The sequence below is a fragment of the Lacerta agilis genome, chromosome 16 (genome assembly GCF_009819535.1).
Source record: "Lacerta agilis isolate rLacAgi1 chromosome 16, rLacAgi1.pri, whole genome shotgun sequence".
Lineage (NCBI taxonomy): Eukaryota > Metazoa > Chordata > Lepidosauria > Squamata > Lacertidae > Lacerta > Lacerta agilis.
Genome location: NC_046327.1, coordinates 25,168,688 through 25,184,109, shown reverse-complemented (window position 1 = coordinate 25,184,109; position 15,422 = coordinate 25,168,688). Strand labels below are relative to the sequence as shown.

The 15,422-nt window shown below is 45.4% G+C and overlaps 2 protein-coding genes across 2 annotated transcripts; both read right to left on the bottom strand.

Moving 5' to 3' along the window:
* Positions 1–1,551: 1,551 nt before the first annotated feature.
* LAG3 (lymphocyte activating 3) lies at positions 1,552–9,539 on the bottom strand. Its single transcript, XM_033173567.1, has 8 exons — positions 9,423–9,539; positions 8,971–9,130; positions 8,557–8,783; positions 7,224–7,481; positions 6,752–7,045; positions 4,927–5,211; positions 3,399–3,511; positions 1,552–1,684 (listed from the first exon to the last, which is right to left on the bottom strand). The coding sequence occupies exons 1-8, from the start codon at positions 9,475–9,477 to the stop codon at positions 1,580–1,582; spliced, it is 1,497 nt and encodes a 498-aa protein (XP_033029458.1). The 5' UTR covers positions 9,478–9,539; the 3' UTR covers positions 1,552–1,579.
* On the bottom strand, positions 5,379–5,895 carry LOC117060949 (ATPase inhibitor, mitochondrial-like). The gene is given in 1 exon segment (XM_033173566.1): positions 5,379–5,895. A coding segment is annotated over 1 exon segment (348 nt). The 5' UTR covers positions 5,854–5,895; the 3' UTR covers positions 5,379–5,505.
* Positions 9,540–15,422: the final 5,883 nt, after the last annotated feature.

Sequence of the window (15,422 nt, the reverse complement as noted above, 5' to 3'; positions counted from 1 at the left end):
GTGCATTTTAAATAAAAGTACACATTCTACTCATGTAAAAACACACTGATTCCTGGACCATCCACAGGCCGGATTGAGAAGGCGATTGGGCCGCATCCAGCCCACTGGCCTTAGGTTGCCTACCCCTGATCTAGAGTCAAGAGAGTCTTCTAGTCTCTCCAGTCATGCTTGTACCCATTCAGTCTTTCGCCCCTTTTTTTCAAAATATGCCAAAGGGGTCGGGAAGACACAACACAAGCAAGCAGAAACACTTAAATACGCATAGGGTCCCGTCATCTCCCCAAGTGGTGTCCACAAGAACCTCATTATCCTCCCCCCCATATGATCTGGTATCTGGCTGAAGCTAAGCTTTTGATCTATGTCACACAAACAATTTGGCTTTGTCCTTCACAGAATCCTTTCCGACTTCTGGGGCCGCCTAAACCCAGCACCCAACCACCCACAACAGAACCTGCAGGGATCCATACATATGCAGGCCAACTGATGCCCTGTGCAAAGATTTGTGGAGCAGGCCACTAACAGGGGAAAGGGGAATAGAGCAAGACTTTTCTGCCCCTTCCTAAACCCACCAGTAGGGGAAAGCTATGTTGTAAGAATTCTAAGGTCTCAAATACAGAACAAATGTTCATAAACGTACAGGGCAAACACATACATAAGTATATAAACCACGTGTCTGAAATAGTACAGGAGAGCAATCCTGAAGCCAATTTGACTCTTCCCAAATTGACCTCAAATATTTCCCTGCAAGGAGGAAGGAAATGGGAAAAAGCTTTCCAATTGTCTTTGGACTGTAGGGACTTACACATCCCTACAAATACAGTCTGGCAAGTATCTGTTAAGCTGAGCAGACTATCAATAAGTGTAAGAGATTCAGAAACTAAAGTATTTACCATATCAAAGGAATGGCCAGGCTACCCAGAAAAGGTATTATCAGGTATCCTGGCAGACAGGAGAGATGCAACACTCAAATTTCTGCTGGAGACCACCTCCTTCTGTGATGTAGGCATGTTGAGTTTTTTTTTGGGGGGGGTCTTGGGTTACAGGGTGGGCAATTTCAAAAGTCTTTATAGGGGCTTGCCCACCACTGTTGGGGTCTCTCCTACCTCCTTGCAAGGTTAGGAGGGAACTTTATTGCAACAGAAAAAGAAAGATCTGCCTTGCTTTCTGTGGATCTTGCCTCCATTCATTCATATCTGACCGATCATGGACTCAGTCCCTTGGGGAGTTGGGCAGCAAAAGTCAACCTCCCCTATTTTTTCTGTAACAGCTACACACAGGGAAGGCAGCCCTTCTCAAATCAGGTTGGCGGGACAGCACAAATGGGGTGTGCATGCATGGAATCGCCCCTGAAACGTCCAGCGTGCATCTTCTCGCCTTGTCTGGTATAGGGAGGAAGGCATGTCCCTCAGGGGAATATTAAATCCCCCTTCCGAGTGTTTTACCTCATAGCTTGAGAACACCTGGGGTGAGCAAGCACTTGGCTGTCCCTATAAGCAGTCTTCACTTGATGGGACCATCAGGCTATCCTTGGGAGTCTCTCTGTATTGTAAGCAGCCTTCTTGCTTCTTTTTGGTCGGTATTAAATCTGCAGGCCCTTCTCCTCCTGGCCTTCATCCTTTACTTCTTTCCCCGGCAAAGCGGAAGCTAGCATCAGATCCAATGCTGGGAAGTTTCGGGAGCGTGTCTAAAAGTGGGGAGGGAAAGTAGTTGGCAATGGAGTTACTTCCTGTCTATTTCAATATCAATAGTCGAAACAAAATAGAAAATTCTTTCCAGTAGCACCTTAGAGACCAACTGAGTTTGTTCTTGGTATGAGCTTTCAGTTGGTCTCTAAGGTGCTACTGGAAAGAATTTTCTATTTTGTTTCGATTATGGCAGACCAACACGGCTACCCACCTGTAACTCAATATCAATAGGTTTCACGTCCCATCAGCTGTACAGCAGCAGAGCTCTTTGGAGGGGGGAAAGTCCATCAGAAAACAAGCCCGATTGTTCATCATTTCACAATGTCCTGGTCAAGGCCTTTCCTTTCCCAGAGCCAGAGATAAAATGGTTGTTTCTGGGCTGTGAGATTTTCATGCTACGCTGCCATTGATCTCAGGCAGAATTGTACGTGAATTTCTACAGGCCTTGCACTTTTTCTACATGTGTATGTTCTGTTTTGTTCCTTCGACATTAGTGCATGTGACTTAAGCTTCCTACATACATGAATTGCATGAAGGGGTGTCATGCAATTATCAGGAGCACTTAAACACACTTGTTTATTTGTTTGTCTGTTTATGCACTATTTTGCAAGCAGCCTTCAGATCTCCGGAAAAAAACAATGTCTCATCTTTCCCCAGCCTTTTTTTTTTTTTTTAACTTAACATTTTAAAAGGTGCACGGAATTCGAATGCAGGGAGTTATGTTACCCATCTCTAATGACACGATAGGCAATAACAGACAGATGCTATTGATTAACATTTGTGTTGTTTTGATCAGAACTGCTGCAGGGGCAAAGGCTTAAAGCTCTCTTTCCGCCACATCATGGTTCAGATCCTGCTTCCTCCCTGCATCGGATATTGGTTAAAGAAAAATCAATGACCACAACAGCAAGCTACGTGGCAAACCTCATGTCTCGCTGTAGCAGCCTTTCACACTTCTCCCTGCCCTAATACCAGAGCAATACTGCAATGCTTTTCAAAGGGTTTTTGATACCTGTTTTCATTAAAATGATAAACAATACAACTGCAGGTATCTAGAAAAGATTTTAAATGGTGCAATGTTAATCCCTCACCAACACTGCCCTGTGATCTAAAAATCATTTTCTTACTATTTTGCAGTAGATGTGTTGTTAGTTTCTTTGGGGCATCCTTTTGTTTGTGAAAAGTGATGACTGAAAAAATAAGTAACATCCCCCCCCCCGCCAGCACTCTAGCTGACAGATTCAGATATTTCTATTAGAATCATAGAATTATAGAGTAGGAAGGGACTGCAAGGGTCATCTAGTCCAACCCCTTGCAATGCTGGAATTTTTTTCCCCCTTGCCCAACGTGGGGCTTGAACCCATGACCCTCAGATTAAGAGTCTCATGTTCTACTGACTGAGTTATCCCACAGTTAATGAGTTTGTGGGGTACGAGACACCCTAAATTCCTGGGTCCAATAAAAGTTATAATTAATCAAGGTTTGGGGGAGTTAAACTTGCAGCTTTAGCTGTTTTGGGAGGGCATGGCTCTGAAAATGTTACATCTGTCTCAAGCCTCATCAGGAGGAAAAGTATGTTGGCATTGCTGGACATTAAAATTCTCCTTTGGGTACCCCACCCAACTCAAGCCTTGCTAGTCCTGAGAATAAAATAAAACCAAAAACCCAGAGGAGCAGAACAGGTGAGAACAAAAAGCAGATGGAGTGACTTACTCTTCGTTTCAAGCAGGTGAAAGCAAGGATGCAGACTAGAATAACAAAGAAGGCAATCAGCCCCACAGTGATCTTCTCTGCTGCTCTGGGCTGCACAAGGGCAATCCGGGCACCTGCAAGGCAAGACTGCAATTAAATAATCCGCAGAGGAGCAAAAGGATTGGAGAGCATCAAAACTTGGGGGTTCACTTAGTTGCTGGACACAGACAATAATTTTTTTTAAAGAAGATGAAGGTGGAGCAGAAGACCCTTTGTTTAACAGAGGGTACCTGCTCGTTTTTTTCTACCCAGCTATTGTCTCTGAGCAGAGGTTTTTTGTAGGAATTTGAAGCACCATGAAAGCCTATTCATCAGAGGCAACAGTTGAATAATGAATATGTTCAGCAATGGTGGCAGTAAAAAAACTAACAGGAGATGGAAACTGAAGACTGGTTGTTGGTGGCTACACCACATTTTGTTCTGGAATCAATAGAGACAGACTACTTGTTTTTTCCCTGTGTAGTCCACACACAGTCTTGATCAATTACATATACCGTATATACCCGAGTATAAGCCGACTCGAATATAAACCGAGGCACCTAATTTTCCTACAAAAACCTGGGAAATCTTATTGACTCGAGTATAAACTGGTTCACCTTTGCCGCTGTGGAGGAGGAGGAGGAACGAGCAGCCTGAAAGCAGCCTTTTGGGCTGCTCCTTCCTCTTCCTCCTTTGCCAAGTTTGCATTTATGCAAGCAGTTCAGGAATGGAACAAGCTGCCTGGGGAGAGTAAAGAACCGCCATTCTTGTACGCTTCTTAAGGAATGGTTGATTGGGGTGAGCGGGTGATGGCGGCACGAGCGGAGAGAAAGGGCTTCTTTCTTGCCACCCCCCACCGTCCGCCTCACTCAAGTATAAGCCGAGGGCAGCTTTTTCAGCACAAAAAATGTGCTGAAAAACTAGGCTTATACTCAAGTATATACGGTAGATCCTATATATGCAGGACGTGGGTGGCACTGTGGTCTAAACCACTGAGCCTCTTGGGCTTTCCGATCGGAAGGTCAGCAGTTTGAATCCCCGTGATGGGGTGAGCTCCCTTCGCTCTGTCCCAGCTCCTGCCAACCTAGCAGTTCGAAAGCACGCCAGTGCAAGTAGATAAGTAGGTAGTGCTGCGGCAGGAAGGTAAACAGCATTTCCCTGCGCTCTGGTTTCCGTCACTGTGTCCTGTTGCGCCAGAAGCGGTTTAGTCATGCTGGCCACATGACCTGGAAAGCTGCCTGTGGACAAACACCGACTCCCTTGGCCTGAAAGCGAGATGAGCGCTGCAACCCCATAGTCACCTTTGGACTTAACCTACCTAGATCCTATATAATTTTCAGGCTGCTTTTTATGGAGTTGCCGGGTTTAGCTTTTTTATGAGCATGTTATTTTATTGTTTTTAAAACAGTTTACTATAAGCTGCCGTGTTAATGTGATCAGAGGACAGGGTACAGATTTCAGCAATGACAAATGAAAGAATTAAAAGCATATAAGCAAATTAATAATGCACCTGCAATTTCAAGGTGGTACTGCACCAATCCTGACATCCCATCTCGGCCATAGACACTGCATTCCCAGGTACCTGTATCATTGGGCAACACCTGAGAAAACTCCAGGGTCGAGCCTTGGCTTAGGAGCCCAAAACTCTTGGAGGCAGCCTCTGGCCAAGACATGTTTGTGGGATTCAAACCAAGGTACTTCCACGTAAAATGCTCCTTTCCTGTGTAGTAGCTGAGATTGCAGGTGAGTTGCAGGTGAGATCCCTCCATGATGATCCCCTCAATGCTTGGGGTGACTGAATGGAAAGAAAGAAACAGAAGCCAGTCATTTCTCTATCCTCTATCACTTGCATCTCTCATATCCTCACTCGAAGGGGAGCCCATTCATGGCCCAATTCGTTACACATGACATCTCTTACTTCTAGGGCTGTCAAACCAGTTTTCACCTGGCGAATCATCTGACTTTTTTTTTTTTTTTGAGAGTGAGTTGTTTATTTCACACTGTGATAAGAGCAAGACCTTGGATGTCAGCAGACACCATTTTTAAAGCAATGCCAGATACATCTCACGTCAATAAGGACTGAATTTACTTAATCATCATCAGTAAGCTTCTTGAGCTTGTACTTATGACGTTCAATTTCCTTCTGCAGGCGCTCTATTTCTTTCTTCTGATGTTGTATTTCATCTTCATGATGTTTTTTCAATTCTGCCAACTGTTCTCTCTCTTTCTCCCTGAAGTAGTGCTCCTCCATGGCGGCTTCCCGCTTCCCAAAGGCCCCGCCAGCCTCACGGACGGTCCCACCTCCGCCGCCGCCCTTCCCAGCACCTTTGCCCACCTCGCCCAGCTAGTCGGCGCCAGAGCTCCAGGCCCGCTGTTGCTGGGGCAACGCCAGGGCTCCTCGAAAACCGCACCTCAGTATGGAACCCACCGCAGCCATCTCAAGTCTGCCCTTGTTGAGGGGCGTGAAACCAGCCCCAGCCGAATCATCTGACTTTTAACCAATTAACTGATGAACATAAATCTAAATCATTTTTTCATGACCCCCAAAACCTCGCTGCCGATGCATTTTGGAAATGTGGAGGGGAAAGCGAGGCAAAAGGGAAGGTGTTTAATTGACCAAAGCTCTCCCTAGTTATTAGAAGTAAATGCCATTTAAAATGTTTTCTTTCCTGTTCTGTGTTGTGTAAAATGCCAAAATCAAAACAACATCGGAAACCACACAAGCCTGCCCTTAACTTACAGAATTCCAGATATCACAGCAGCCACCACTCTGGATTCACCAACCAGAGCTTTGGTTGATTAAACTAAACCAGGTATGTCCAACAGGTATGTCCAACACTGGACGTCTGTGGTAGATCACTGGCTCCCCCCAAAGAAGCCCAAGAACTTTGGCTCCCCTAAAAAAGGTAAACATTTTAGCCCTGCAGCCCATAAAAAAGCTCAACAACTTTGACCTGAACCCCCCCTCCCAAAAGGGGGTAGATCACTGCCAGTTTTTAACTCTGTGAGTAGATCGCAGTGTCTTGGGAGTTGGGCACCCCTGAACGATTTGAATGACATCTAGATGGGATTCCTGCAGTGAGAACATCATGGGATAGCCTTTGAAGCTGCCTTTTCAGAAAGGACAAGCGCACTCCCCAAACAAGGAGATCATCCCTCACTTGCCTTCTCTCCCCACCCCATCCCACCCCACATTGCTGGACTCCACTGTCATTTTTCTTTCAGAGATCTTAACATGTGGGACACAACTCGCCAACCAAGAAATCTACTTTGCCCTTTCTGTGTCTCACTACTCCCTGCAAAAAAATAATTCTGGTGCCACCACTGCTCCTCACCTGTCATTACTGCCAGTGTGATGTTCTTCGTGATGTTTGTTCCTTGAATGGTGATCTCACAGGTGTACCGGCCTGCATCATCAAGACCCACTGCAGGAAGATGGAGGATAAAATTTCTGTTGCTTCCGTTACTTTGGGTGGATATTGCCCTTGGTTCTCTCCTTGCTGTGTAGCTCCAATGAACTGCCACCCTAGAAATGCCATAGTCCGTGGGATTGTCGTTCAGGAGGCAGGGCAGCTGGGCATCAGATCCTGCTGCAGCATAGACTACAGATACGGCTGGCTCAGCAAATCCTGGGGTGAGGGGGAGAGATTATATTGTGTGAATCCCACAAAATACAACACGGGCAGCAGGAATTTAGAAGGGAAATGTGTTCTGATTCTTCAAGAGAATATTTATTTATTGTATTTTTATCCTAAGAGGAAGCACTCTATGGCTGGGGAAACAGGAAAAGCAAAAGCAAAATCTTACCTATGACTTTCAGGTTGTACGTGGCATAAATTCTCTCCCCATCTGCAAAGGTGAGTTCACAGACCCAGGGCCCAGAATCACTCCTGAATGATCTGGAGATAATCAGAGTCTGGTTCAGGGAATAGAACCGACCAGAGCTGGCGATGAGAAGACCTGCATGGAACCAGCGTATCTTTTGGGGGGTTTCTGGATGTGTGGAGTTGCAGGTTAACTGGATAGGTTCAGACTCAATCAGGGGACCAGGAGAATCAGGCGTCACTGAAGGAAAAGGAGAATCATACACTGATGTCCATATCACATCCCCATCTGTTCTTTTCTGGAGAAAGCAGTCAAGTCCAAGGGGCATAGCAGATGAAATGGTCCAGTCACCTTTTCTTTGCAAGTGGGGGTGAATTCTGCCTCATTCACATATCAAATGAGGATTGGTGAGGGGAGTCAAACCATTCTGCAAGGGCATTATTAAGGGGTAGCTGACAGGGCCTGAGCCAGCCCCGGGTCTCTTGTCATGTCCCTCTTTTTTTAGAGACTTGAACAACAACAGATATTTGCTTTCAGGTAGGGATGGAGCAGCTGTTAGATTCAGTTTGCATTCAAAGGTGAATTTATAAAAACCAACACTTTCCAAAACAATATGAGAACCGAAACACAGCCATCCTTTGAAGTTTGCACTTATCTGAATTTTGTCAAACAGTGTCATTCTGTTAGGGGAAAGTGTGCATACAAATTAGTGAAGAAGACGTGCAAAAATGCATTCATCTGTCAAAACTGCATGCAAAAAAAGCCTTTTATGGGGAGGAACTCCCATGAAAATGCCAGTGGATTCCCATGAGGATTTTTTTTTTTAATGCAAATCGCTGCAAAAAGGTATAGAATTGAATCTAAGGTTTAAAAAACGAGAATCGAAGAGGACTGAAATTGACAGATCCTTCTGTCCCTTACTTACCAGGGTGGGTGGGTTTTCTGCAAAGTGCAGTGCCGGTGACACTTGAGCCATCCGCCATCTTAATTTGCCCAGAACCATCTACCAATTTATGCCAATTTGCCTCACAGGCCTGCACCGCAAGTCTATAAATGCCCCTGCCATTCCCTCCCCTCTTTACACTCCATCTCTTGAAGAACTTTTCTCCCAGCCTACCTCTGATGCTGGAAGTGAGTAGGGCTTAGAAAAATGGCTTAAAGCAACTGAGGGCAGTGAGGGAAGATGGTGCAGGGTTTGGCTACCCTCGCCCATGCTCTCCTTTCTACGTTCCAAAGTAGCTCTTCAGATACCTTGCTTGACAGACTCTGGCTACTTTATTTCCTGCAGCTGCTGCCAGCTGTCAGATTCACCTACCTGACACCACGCCAAGCTGCAGCTGGCAGTGCAACACCTCTTTGGCAAATTTCACCACGGCCACGTAGGTTCCTGCGTCCTCTTTCCGCAGTGGCTCAATCCTGAGCGAAAAATTCCCACGGATGAAGCCAGGGTCCCAGACGGTTGCTCGGTGCATCGTGGAACGGGCCATTTTCTTGACACCGCTTGGCTCCACCATGAGCACCAAGTGGCGTTCCCTGTGGGAGCTGAGGAAAATGGAGGAGGAAACGCAACTGTTAGTGCTGGACGAGTGGGGAGGTAGACCAGAAAGGGGTTGCAGGAGAGAGGTGGGCGGTAGGTGAAATGGAGGGAGTTGAGGGGAAGGAAGAGGAAGTGGTAAATAAAAGAAACAGAAAACCCCCTCTTCCCCCCATCCATCCCTGGGCGCCTTACCTGTCTCCATGATGCACCCAGCGAAGAGCTAATCCCTTGTACAGCTGCCTGGAGCTGCTCTTCAACCTCCGACGACTCAGGTGACAAGGAAGCAAAGCACGTCCGCCTTCTTCAGCCCACACCCTACATGCTTTTCCTGGTGCACAAGGAACATTTTGGGCTGCAAGAAGATTGTGGGGCCAATCAAGGAAAAGATGGGGTTACAAACATGGCCGAGAGGACGATATCTCTCAGCCTAGCCTATGCCACCCAGGTCTGTTGCAGTGATAAAATGGAGGGAGTGAAATCAGGGTCTGGAAGGGGTGGGTTTTCGTTGCTTAAGAGCATGGAACAGAGATGGAGAGCGGACCTCCTGCAGGAGCTCAAATGCAAGAAAGCTGAAGCAAACCCTACAGCAACCACTAACCCCACCCTGCCCTCAGGTATCCTGGGCCACTCTTCTCTTTCCTTACCAATAGCCAGCTGCAGATTGAGGACAATAGTCCAGAAGAAGAATAGTAAAGTCATAGTGGTATCACAGGGGCAAGTGGGTGAGTGCCCTCAAGCTTCTCCTCCTCCTCCTCCCTCTGGCTGGCAAGGGAAGGGTTTGAAAGGGGAGCTGCAGACTGGACCACACAAGAACCCGAGGCTAAGGAAATGGAGGTGGATCTCTGATCAAAGACTTCCGTAGTCACCCTTATATTGCAGGTGGGCTGCTGGTTTCCTGGCGGCGCTGAAGTGAGCAACGTCACAGCCAAGAAATCAGCCCCAGGCTGAGCCATGTGCAGGAAGGCAGCCGAGTGAGTTCTAGAAAGCAACTTGCAATGGAAACTGTTTCCATCTCATTCGGTCCACTCAGTAACCGTTGTTTTTCTTCATGGTTTTGCTTGCAGTGGAAAATGTACATAGGGCCAGTTTCTCAGGAAGCGCCCTGGGTGTTTTTCTTTGATCTCTACCCTTTTATCACACGGTTTCTTTGGTGCTCTTCTTTCATCTTTTCCCTTTTATGGTACGGTTTCTTTATCTTGGTTAAGTCAGAACGTGGCGATGCTGATGATGCTTTGAGAATGTGGAGATGCTGATGATGCTGGACCATATGCAGTTGGACACCAGGAGGTTCTGACCAGGTCTGGATCAGCTAATTTCCCCCAACCTTGGGCGCACAAGATGTTTTGGATTACCAGTCCTATCAGCCCCTACCAGCACATCCTGCACTGCAGCCCAAAACACCTGGAGGGATCCAGGTTAGAGAAGGCCAATCTTGAAGAACAATTCCTCAAGAGGCAGCTTGGCAGTGTCCATTAAGAATGTGCAGGAGAGGGAGATGTAAATGGAGTTGCAGGAAAGGCACCATGTGCCCAATACATTTACAGCAGTATCATACCGTTTTAAACAGTCATGGCTTCCCCCAGAGAATCCTGGGAACTATAGTTGGTTAAAGGTGTTGAGGGTTGTTAGGTAGGACCAGCCCAAGAAATGTTGGCATCTGAAGTGGACCAGGGAAGAAAGGGTGAGGGAAGATCTACATCAGGAACTGGGGGATCATCAGGATATGCTGGCTCTGTGGATCCTGCCGCCTGAGGCAGCCACCTCATCTTGCCTCCTGGGTGGGTCGGCCCCGTTCTTAGGAGACGCCTATTTCCCTTACAGAGTTACAACTGCCAAAGTTGTTTAACAAGCAATTTCTCTTCCCAGTGAACTCTGGGAATTGTAGCTCTGTGAGGGGAATAGGGGTCTCCTAACATCTCTCAACACCCGTAACACACTACAGCCCCCATGAGTCTTTGGGAAAAGCTATGACTGTTTAAAGCATGACTTTTCCCAACCTTTTTTTGACCATGCCCCAGCTAAGCATTTCTAAAATCCAGGTGCCCACCCCCTTCTGACATATAATCCTTATTATTCAAAAAGCAAACTATTCACGTGGAAGAAGCCTAAAAGGCCATTCACTGTTAATACTCATTCTTGAAATGACCCCCTTAAAAAATCAAATTGCCCCCCTGTGGTGCATGTGCCCCACATTGGGAACCACGGGTTTAAAGTGTCATGATACTAAATGTATAATGCAGATGGGGCCAAATACTCATGGAATCCTATTGCTTATATTCTTTACAAACGAAACTGTTCCCAGATGTAAATACATATCCTGATTTCAATTTTGCACAGCTATCAAAGGGGGTTGGATCATCCTTGAACTAAGGAACTGTCTTGACATAGATCTTGTGGAGGGAAAGGAATCATGCCTTCTCTTCCTGTGGCAACATCTTCTAACAATGCAATTGGAAAAGATGTTCATCGGAAAACTTCAAACGCAAATCTTTGTGAAGCTCCGGTTTTCCCATTATGGGACATTGTGCTTATGGACAAATTAACCATCTCATGAAAGGACCATCGACCTGGAAGAAAAGGACTCACATCTTCCATACGACGTTATTCTTTTATCCTGCTTGTTGAACGGACCTGGCAGCGTTGCAGATCAGTCCTTGAGAGCCAGCTCACATTTGTTGCATTTCCTGTAATTTGCCAGGAGATAAGAAAATCCACACAGGTGAGTTGGAAGGATCAATGTAAAGTGGGAGTAAGATCAACAAGCTGGGAACTAAGGTTGAGGCGTCATGTGGGAATGGGAGCTCTGGTTCAAGAGGCATTTCTGGTCGAGTGGCTTTTGTGCTGAGTGAGCTTCTGTGAAACGATGGCTCCATCCGGAGGCTCTGTTTTACTCAGCCTGTGCCTCTATCTTTAGATTTGACGTCTCTGTTGTCTCTCTTTCAGCCCATTTTAAACGCTGACTCTACTGCGGCTTCTTGTTTATAATCTCTAGCGCTAACCCTAACCAGCAGCACATCGATGGCTGATGGAAGGTCACACAAGACCCACATAGGGAACCTTGGGTCAGAGGGTACCGAGAAAAGATCTCACAGAAAGGCATTTTCAGAGAAGTAAAGATAAAGCTGTGTGGATGTGACGTAGCCTCTAGCCCAGGGAGCTCATAGCCATCAGAAATCTGCAAAGGTTTAACATGTCCAGGTTGTTCTTGCTACACCAGCCTGACCTACCTAACTTATTTGCAGTGCTATTTTTCTAGAAAAAGAGGTGCCAGAACTCACTATGAACACCTCCCTTGTTCTTTTATAATTGCAATGGCGCCCACCCGAGAGGTGCCGGAACTGAGTTACAGTGAGTTTTGGCTCAAAAAAAGCCCTGCAGGTTCTTTGGAATTCACCAAACCCTAAATTACTTAACTAACGTCAATGTGGTTCTTTACCATTACCTGCAAATTCATGGAGGTGGAAGGTCTACCAGTGGATACCAGCCAAGATGCCAGATTTCTTGGCATATAATGCATGAAACGTACCCTCCAACATTTGTCCGATGAGAATAGGGACATCCTAAGAAAAAGCGGGACAATCCTGGATCAAAGAAGAAACCAGAACAGCTTCTGTAAATCTGGGACTGTCCCTGGAAAATAGGACACTTGGAGGGTCTGTGTGAAATGGCCATAATTAAAGTCATGATCAGAGAAAGTAATAGATAGCCCTGAAAAAGTCTATTCAAGTATTATTGTTGTTGTTAATTTAACTTGTAACAAAGTACCAAAGAGCATTCTACTTTACCTTTTAGGATTTGCCAATAAAAATGGAAGAAAATGAAATTAGAAAATGGAATAGACTAATAAAAAGGTTTTATGGACCAAGAAATAAGCAAGAATTAAGAAAAAAGTGACGGCAGATGAGAAACATATACCGTAGGTGGCTTTCGTGTATCAAACCTGAGGTTATATTATTACACAAGTTGTATATAGTGAGTAATGGAATAATGGAGTAATGGAATTGTGAGCATATTTTTAATAGACAATTTAAGAATTTAAGAACGAACTGTGATAAATATAGAAAAAGAAGATCTTGATCAGCTATATCTGCAAGTAAAGAGAGTTCGAATTACCAGTTTTAGAAGGTTTGAAATTATAAAAAGGCATGGTAGTTACTCTATTCTTAGTATTCTCTATTTGCTGTGGTTTGAATATCTGCAGTTATGTAGCTTCCACAAGAAGCTATAAATAAATGGATTTCAATTATGTCACTATACTATCTTGAAAAATTGTATCTTTTAAACATATCACGATGGCTTTATTGCAAGGAAGTGGTATGATAAAATGGGGACAAGATTCATGAAACAATGTAACATTTGATGTCGGAGTATTTGTGCAAGGCAGTAATTAACATTGCACTTTGTGTAAGTTTATCAAGATACCTGTTAAAAGGATGGTGTGTCAGCATATATCACCTGTGCAAGTGTACAAGGTAAATTTTGGAAATGTCAAAAGGGAGATGGAATTATTTTCATATGCAGCGAACATACTTGAAAGCAGAAGAATGCCGGGTAGAGAAAAAGGGGTAAGTTAAAGCTAATAACACAGACGTGTTTGAAAATGGTTCCATTACTGTAAAAGGTAAAGGTAAAGGGACCCCTGACCATCAGGTCCAGTCGTGTCCGACTCTGGGGTTGCGGCGCTCATCTCGCTCTATAGGCCGAGGGAGCCGGCGTTTGTCCGCGGACAGCTTCTGGGTCATGTGGCCAGCATGACTAAGCCGCTTCTGGCGAACCAGGGCAGCGCACGGAAACGCCGTTTACTTTCCCGCTGGAGCGGTCCCTATTTATCTACTTGCACTTTGATGTGCTTTCGAACTGCTAGGTGGGCAGGAGCAGGGACCAAGCAACAGGAGCTCACCCCGTCGCAGGGATTCGAACCGCCGACCTTCTGATCAGCAAGCCCTAGGCTCTGTGGTTTAACCCACAGCGCCACCTGGGTCCCTCCATTACTGTAGCAACAGATTTATGCCTGTAGATTTTCAGTCAATGATTATGTATATCTGGGTTTGTTACAGCAACGCTTTCCAAACTGTGTTGCGACACATTAGTGTGTCGGCGTGTCATGCAAAGGCTCCCCACGCTGCTCCCAGGACTGGAAAGGCGTTTGTTTAACCTCCAGTTTGCTAGTAAAACTGAATTACTGTGTCGCAAAATGATGCATGTCTAAAAAGTGTGTCACCAACATAATTTGGAAAGCTCCGGCTTACAGGCTACATCTGCACCACCCCAGTAATACCATTTGTTATTATTTGCGGAAAGCATTTATATACCACTTTTCATATGTTTTTTTTTTTAAAAGGCAAAGTGGTTTACAAAGAAAAAGCCAATAAAAGCATATGTGAAACGATAAAAAATAAAAACAATGTAGGAAACATCAAAAATCCAGAAAGGATACAATATATAAAGCATTAGACTCCATAACACTGAATGCCATTCACTACCACATCTATTAACCCATCTGTTCCTCAGTCCACCTAGACCTGCTCACCTTCAGCCATAATGTTCTGGTGTCAAAAGTTCTTTTGTGGATTCTTCCCCTCCCCTCGATGAAAAAAAAGTTCCACTAATTTTTACATACTTGATTCCCTATTGCCTCTGCTATGATATCAAAAGGGTTTTTTTGTGGCTTTCCAAGCCCCCTCCCACCTACTCACCCTATTTGTCCATGAACAAAATATTATTTTTTACTCCCATACAGAGCCGCTGCCCATTGGGACACCAAGAATTCATTGTAGGCTGGAACTGCTGCCACTGTGGAACCTGCCACCTGTGGCGACTGCCTCACCTTATCCCATGGGTGGGCTGGCCCAAATAATAGTTATCCACTGGTCTGGAAAAGCAGCTTCAGGTGAGAACAAATTGGGAATGGAAAAGCAGAGGAGGGAAAGGGGCTTAACCATTTCCCTGCCTACTGTCTCGTTCCTTTTAAACCACACAGAGGAAAAGAGCTGCTGTGTACAGGTACTTTACAACTTACATGGAGTTTCCTTCCCCAAACTAGTGCCCTCCAGGCGTTTTGGACTACAGCCAGGGCTGGATTTAGGTTTGATGAGGCCCTAAGCTACTGAAGGTAATGGGGCCCTATGTCCAGCTGCCCTTTGTCAACAACAAATTGTTGCTGTTGAATATATGCTATATGGTAATTTATGGACCTAATAGGTATCTAACGCCATTTGCACATGCAGAATGTGGGCACCCTATATATAGAAATGAGCAAATCAGTGATATTTTACGGAACAGGCTAGCAGGCAGGGCCCATTACTTACATCATAAGAGTCTACACAAAACACTGTTGCTGTATGTAGGTTTTATTTTATTTGTTTTTTATCTTATCTTTTAGAAATGTGCATCCAGTTTTTCCCACTAATTTTTTTTGGGGGGGGGGCCAAGATTGTGGGGCCCTAAGCTATAGCTTGTTTAGCTTATATGTAAATCTGGCACTGACTACAGCCATGGTTTTTTCCCCGCCAAAACTCAACAGAACTCAGTTCTGGCACCTCTCAGGTGGGCACTGGCGTAGGAAGGGTGGGGCGTAGGGTGTGGGGCGTCCTGGGCAGCGGGATCCCGATAGGGTTCCATCTTGGCGCGCCACGCCCCTGCAG

Coding starts and splice junctions, on each gene's coding strand:
- LAG3 (XM_033173567.1), bottom strand. CDS start 9,477: ATGACTTTACTATTCTTCTTCTGGACTATTGTCCTCAATCTGCAGCTG. Junction 7,046..7,223: donor GTACAACCTGAAAGTCATAG/GTAAGATTTTGC, acceptor CCCTCACCCCAG/GATTTGCTGAGCCAGCCGTA. Junction 5,212..6,751: donor CACACTGGCAGTAATGACAG/GTGAGGAGCAGT, acceptor CTTTCCATTCAG/TCACCCCAAGCATTGAGGGG.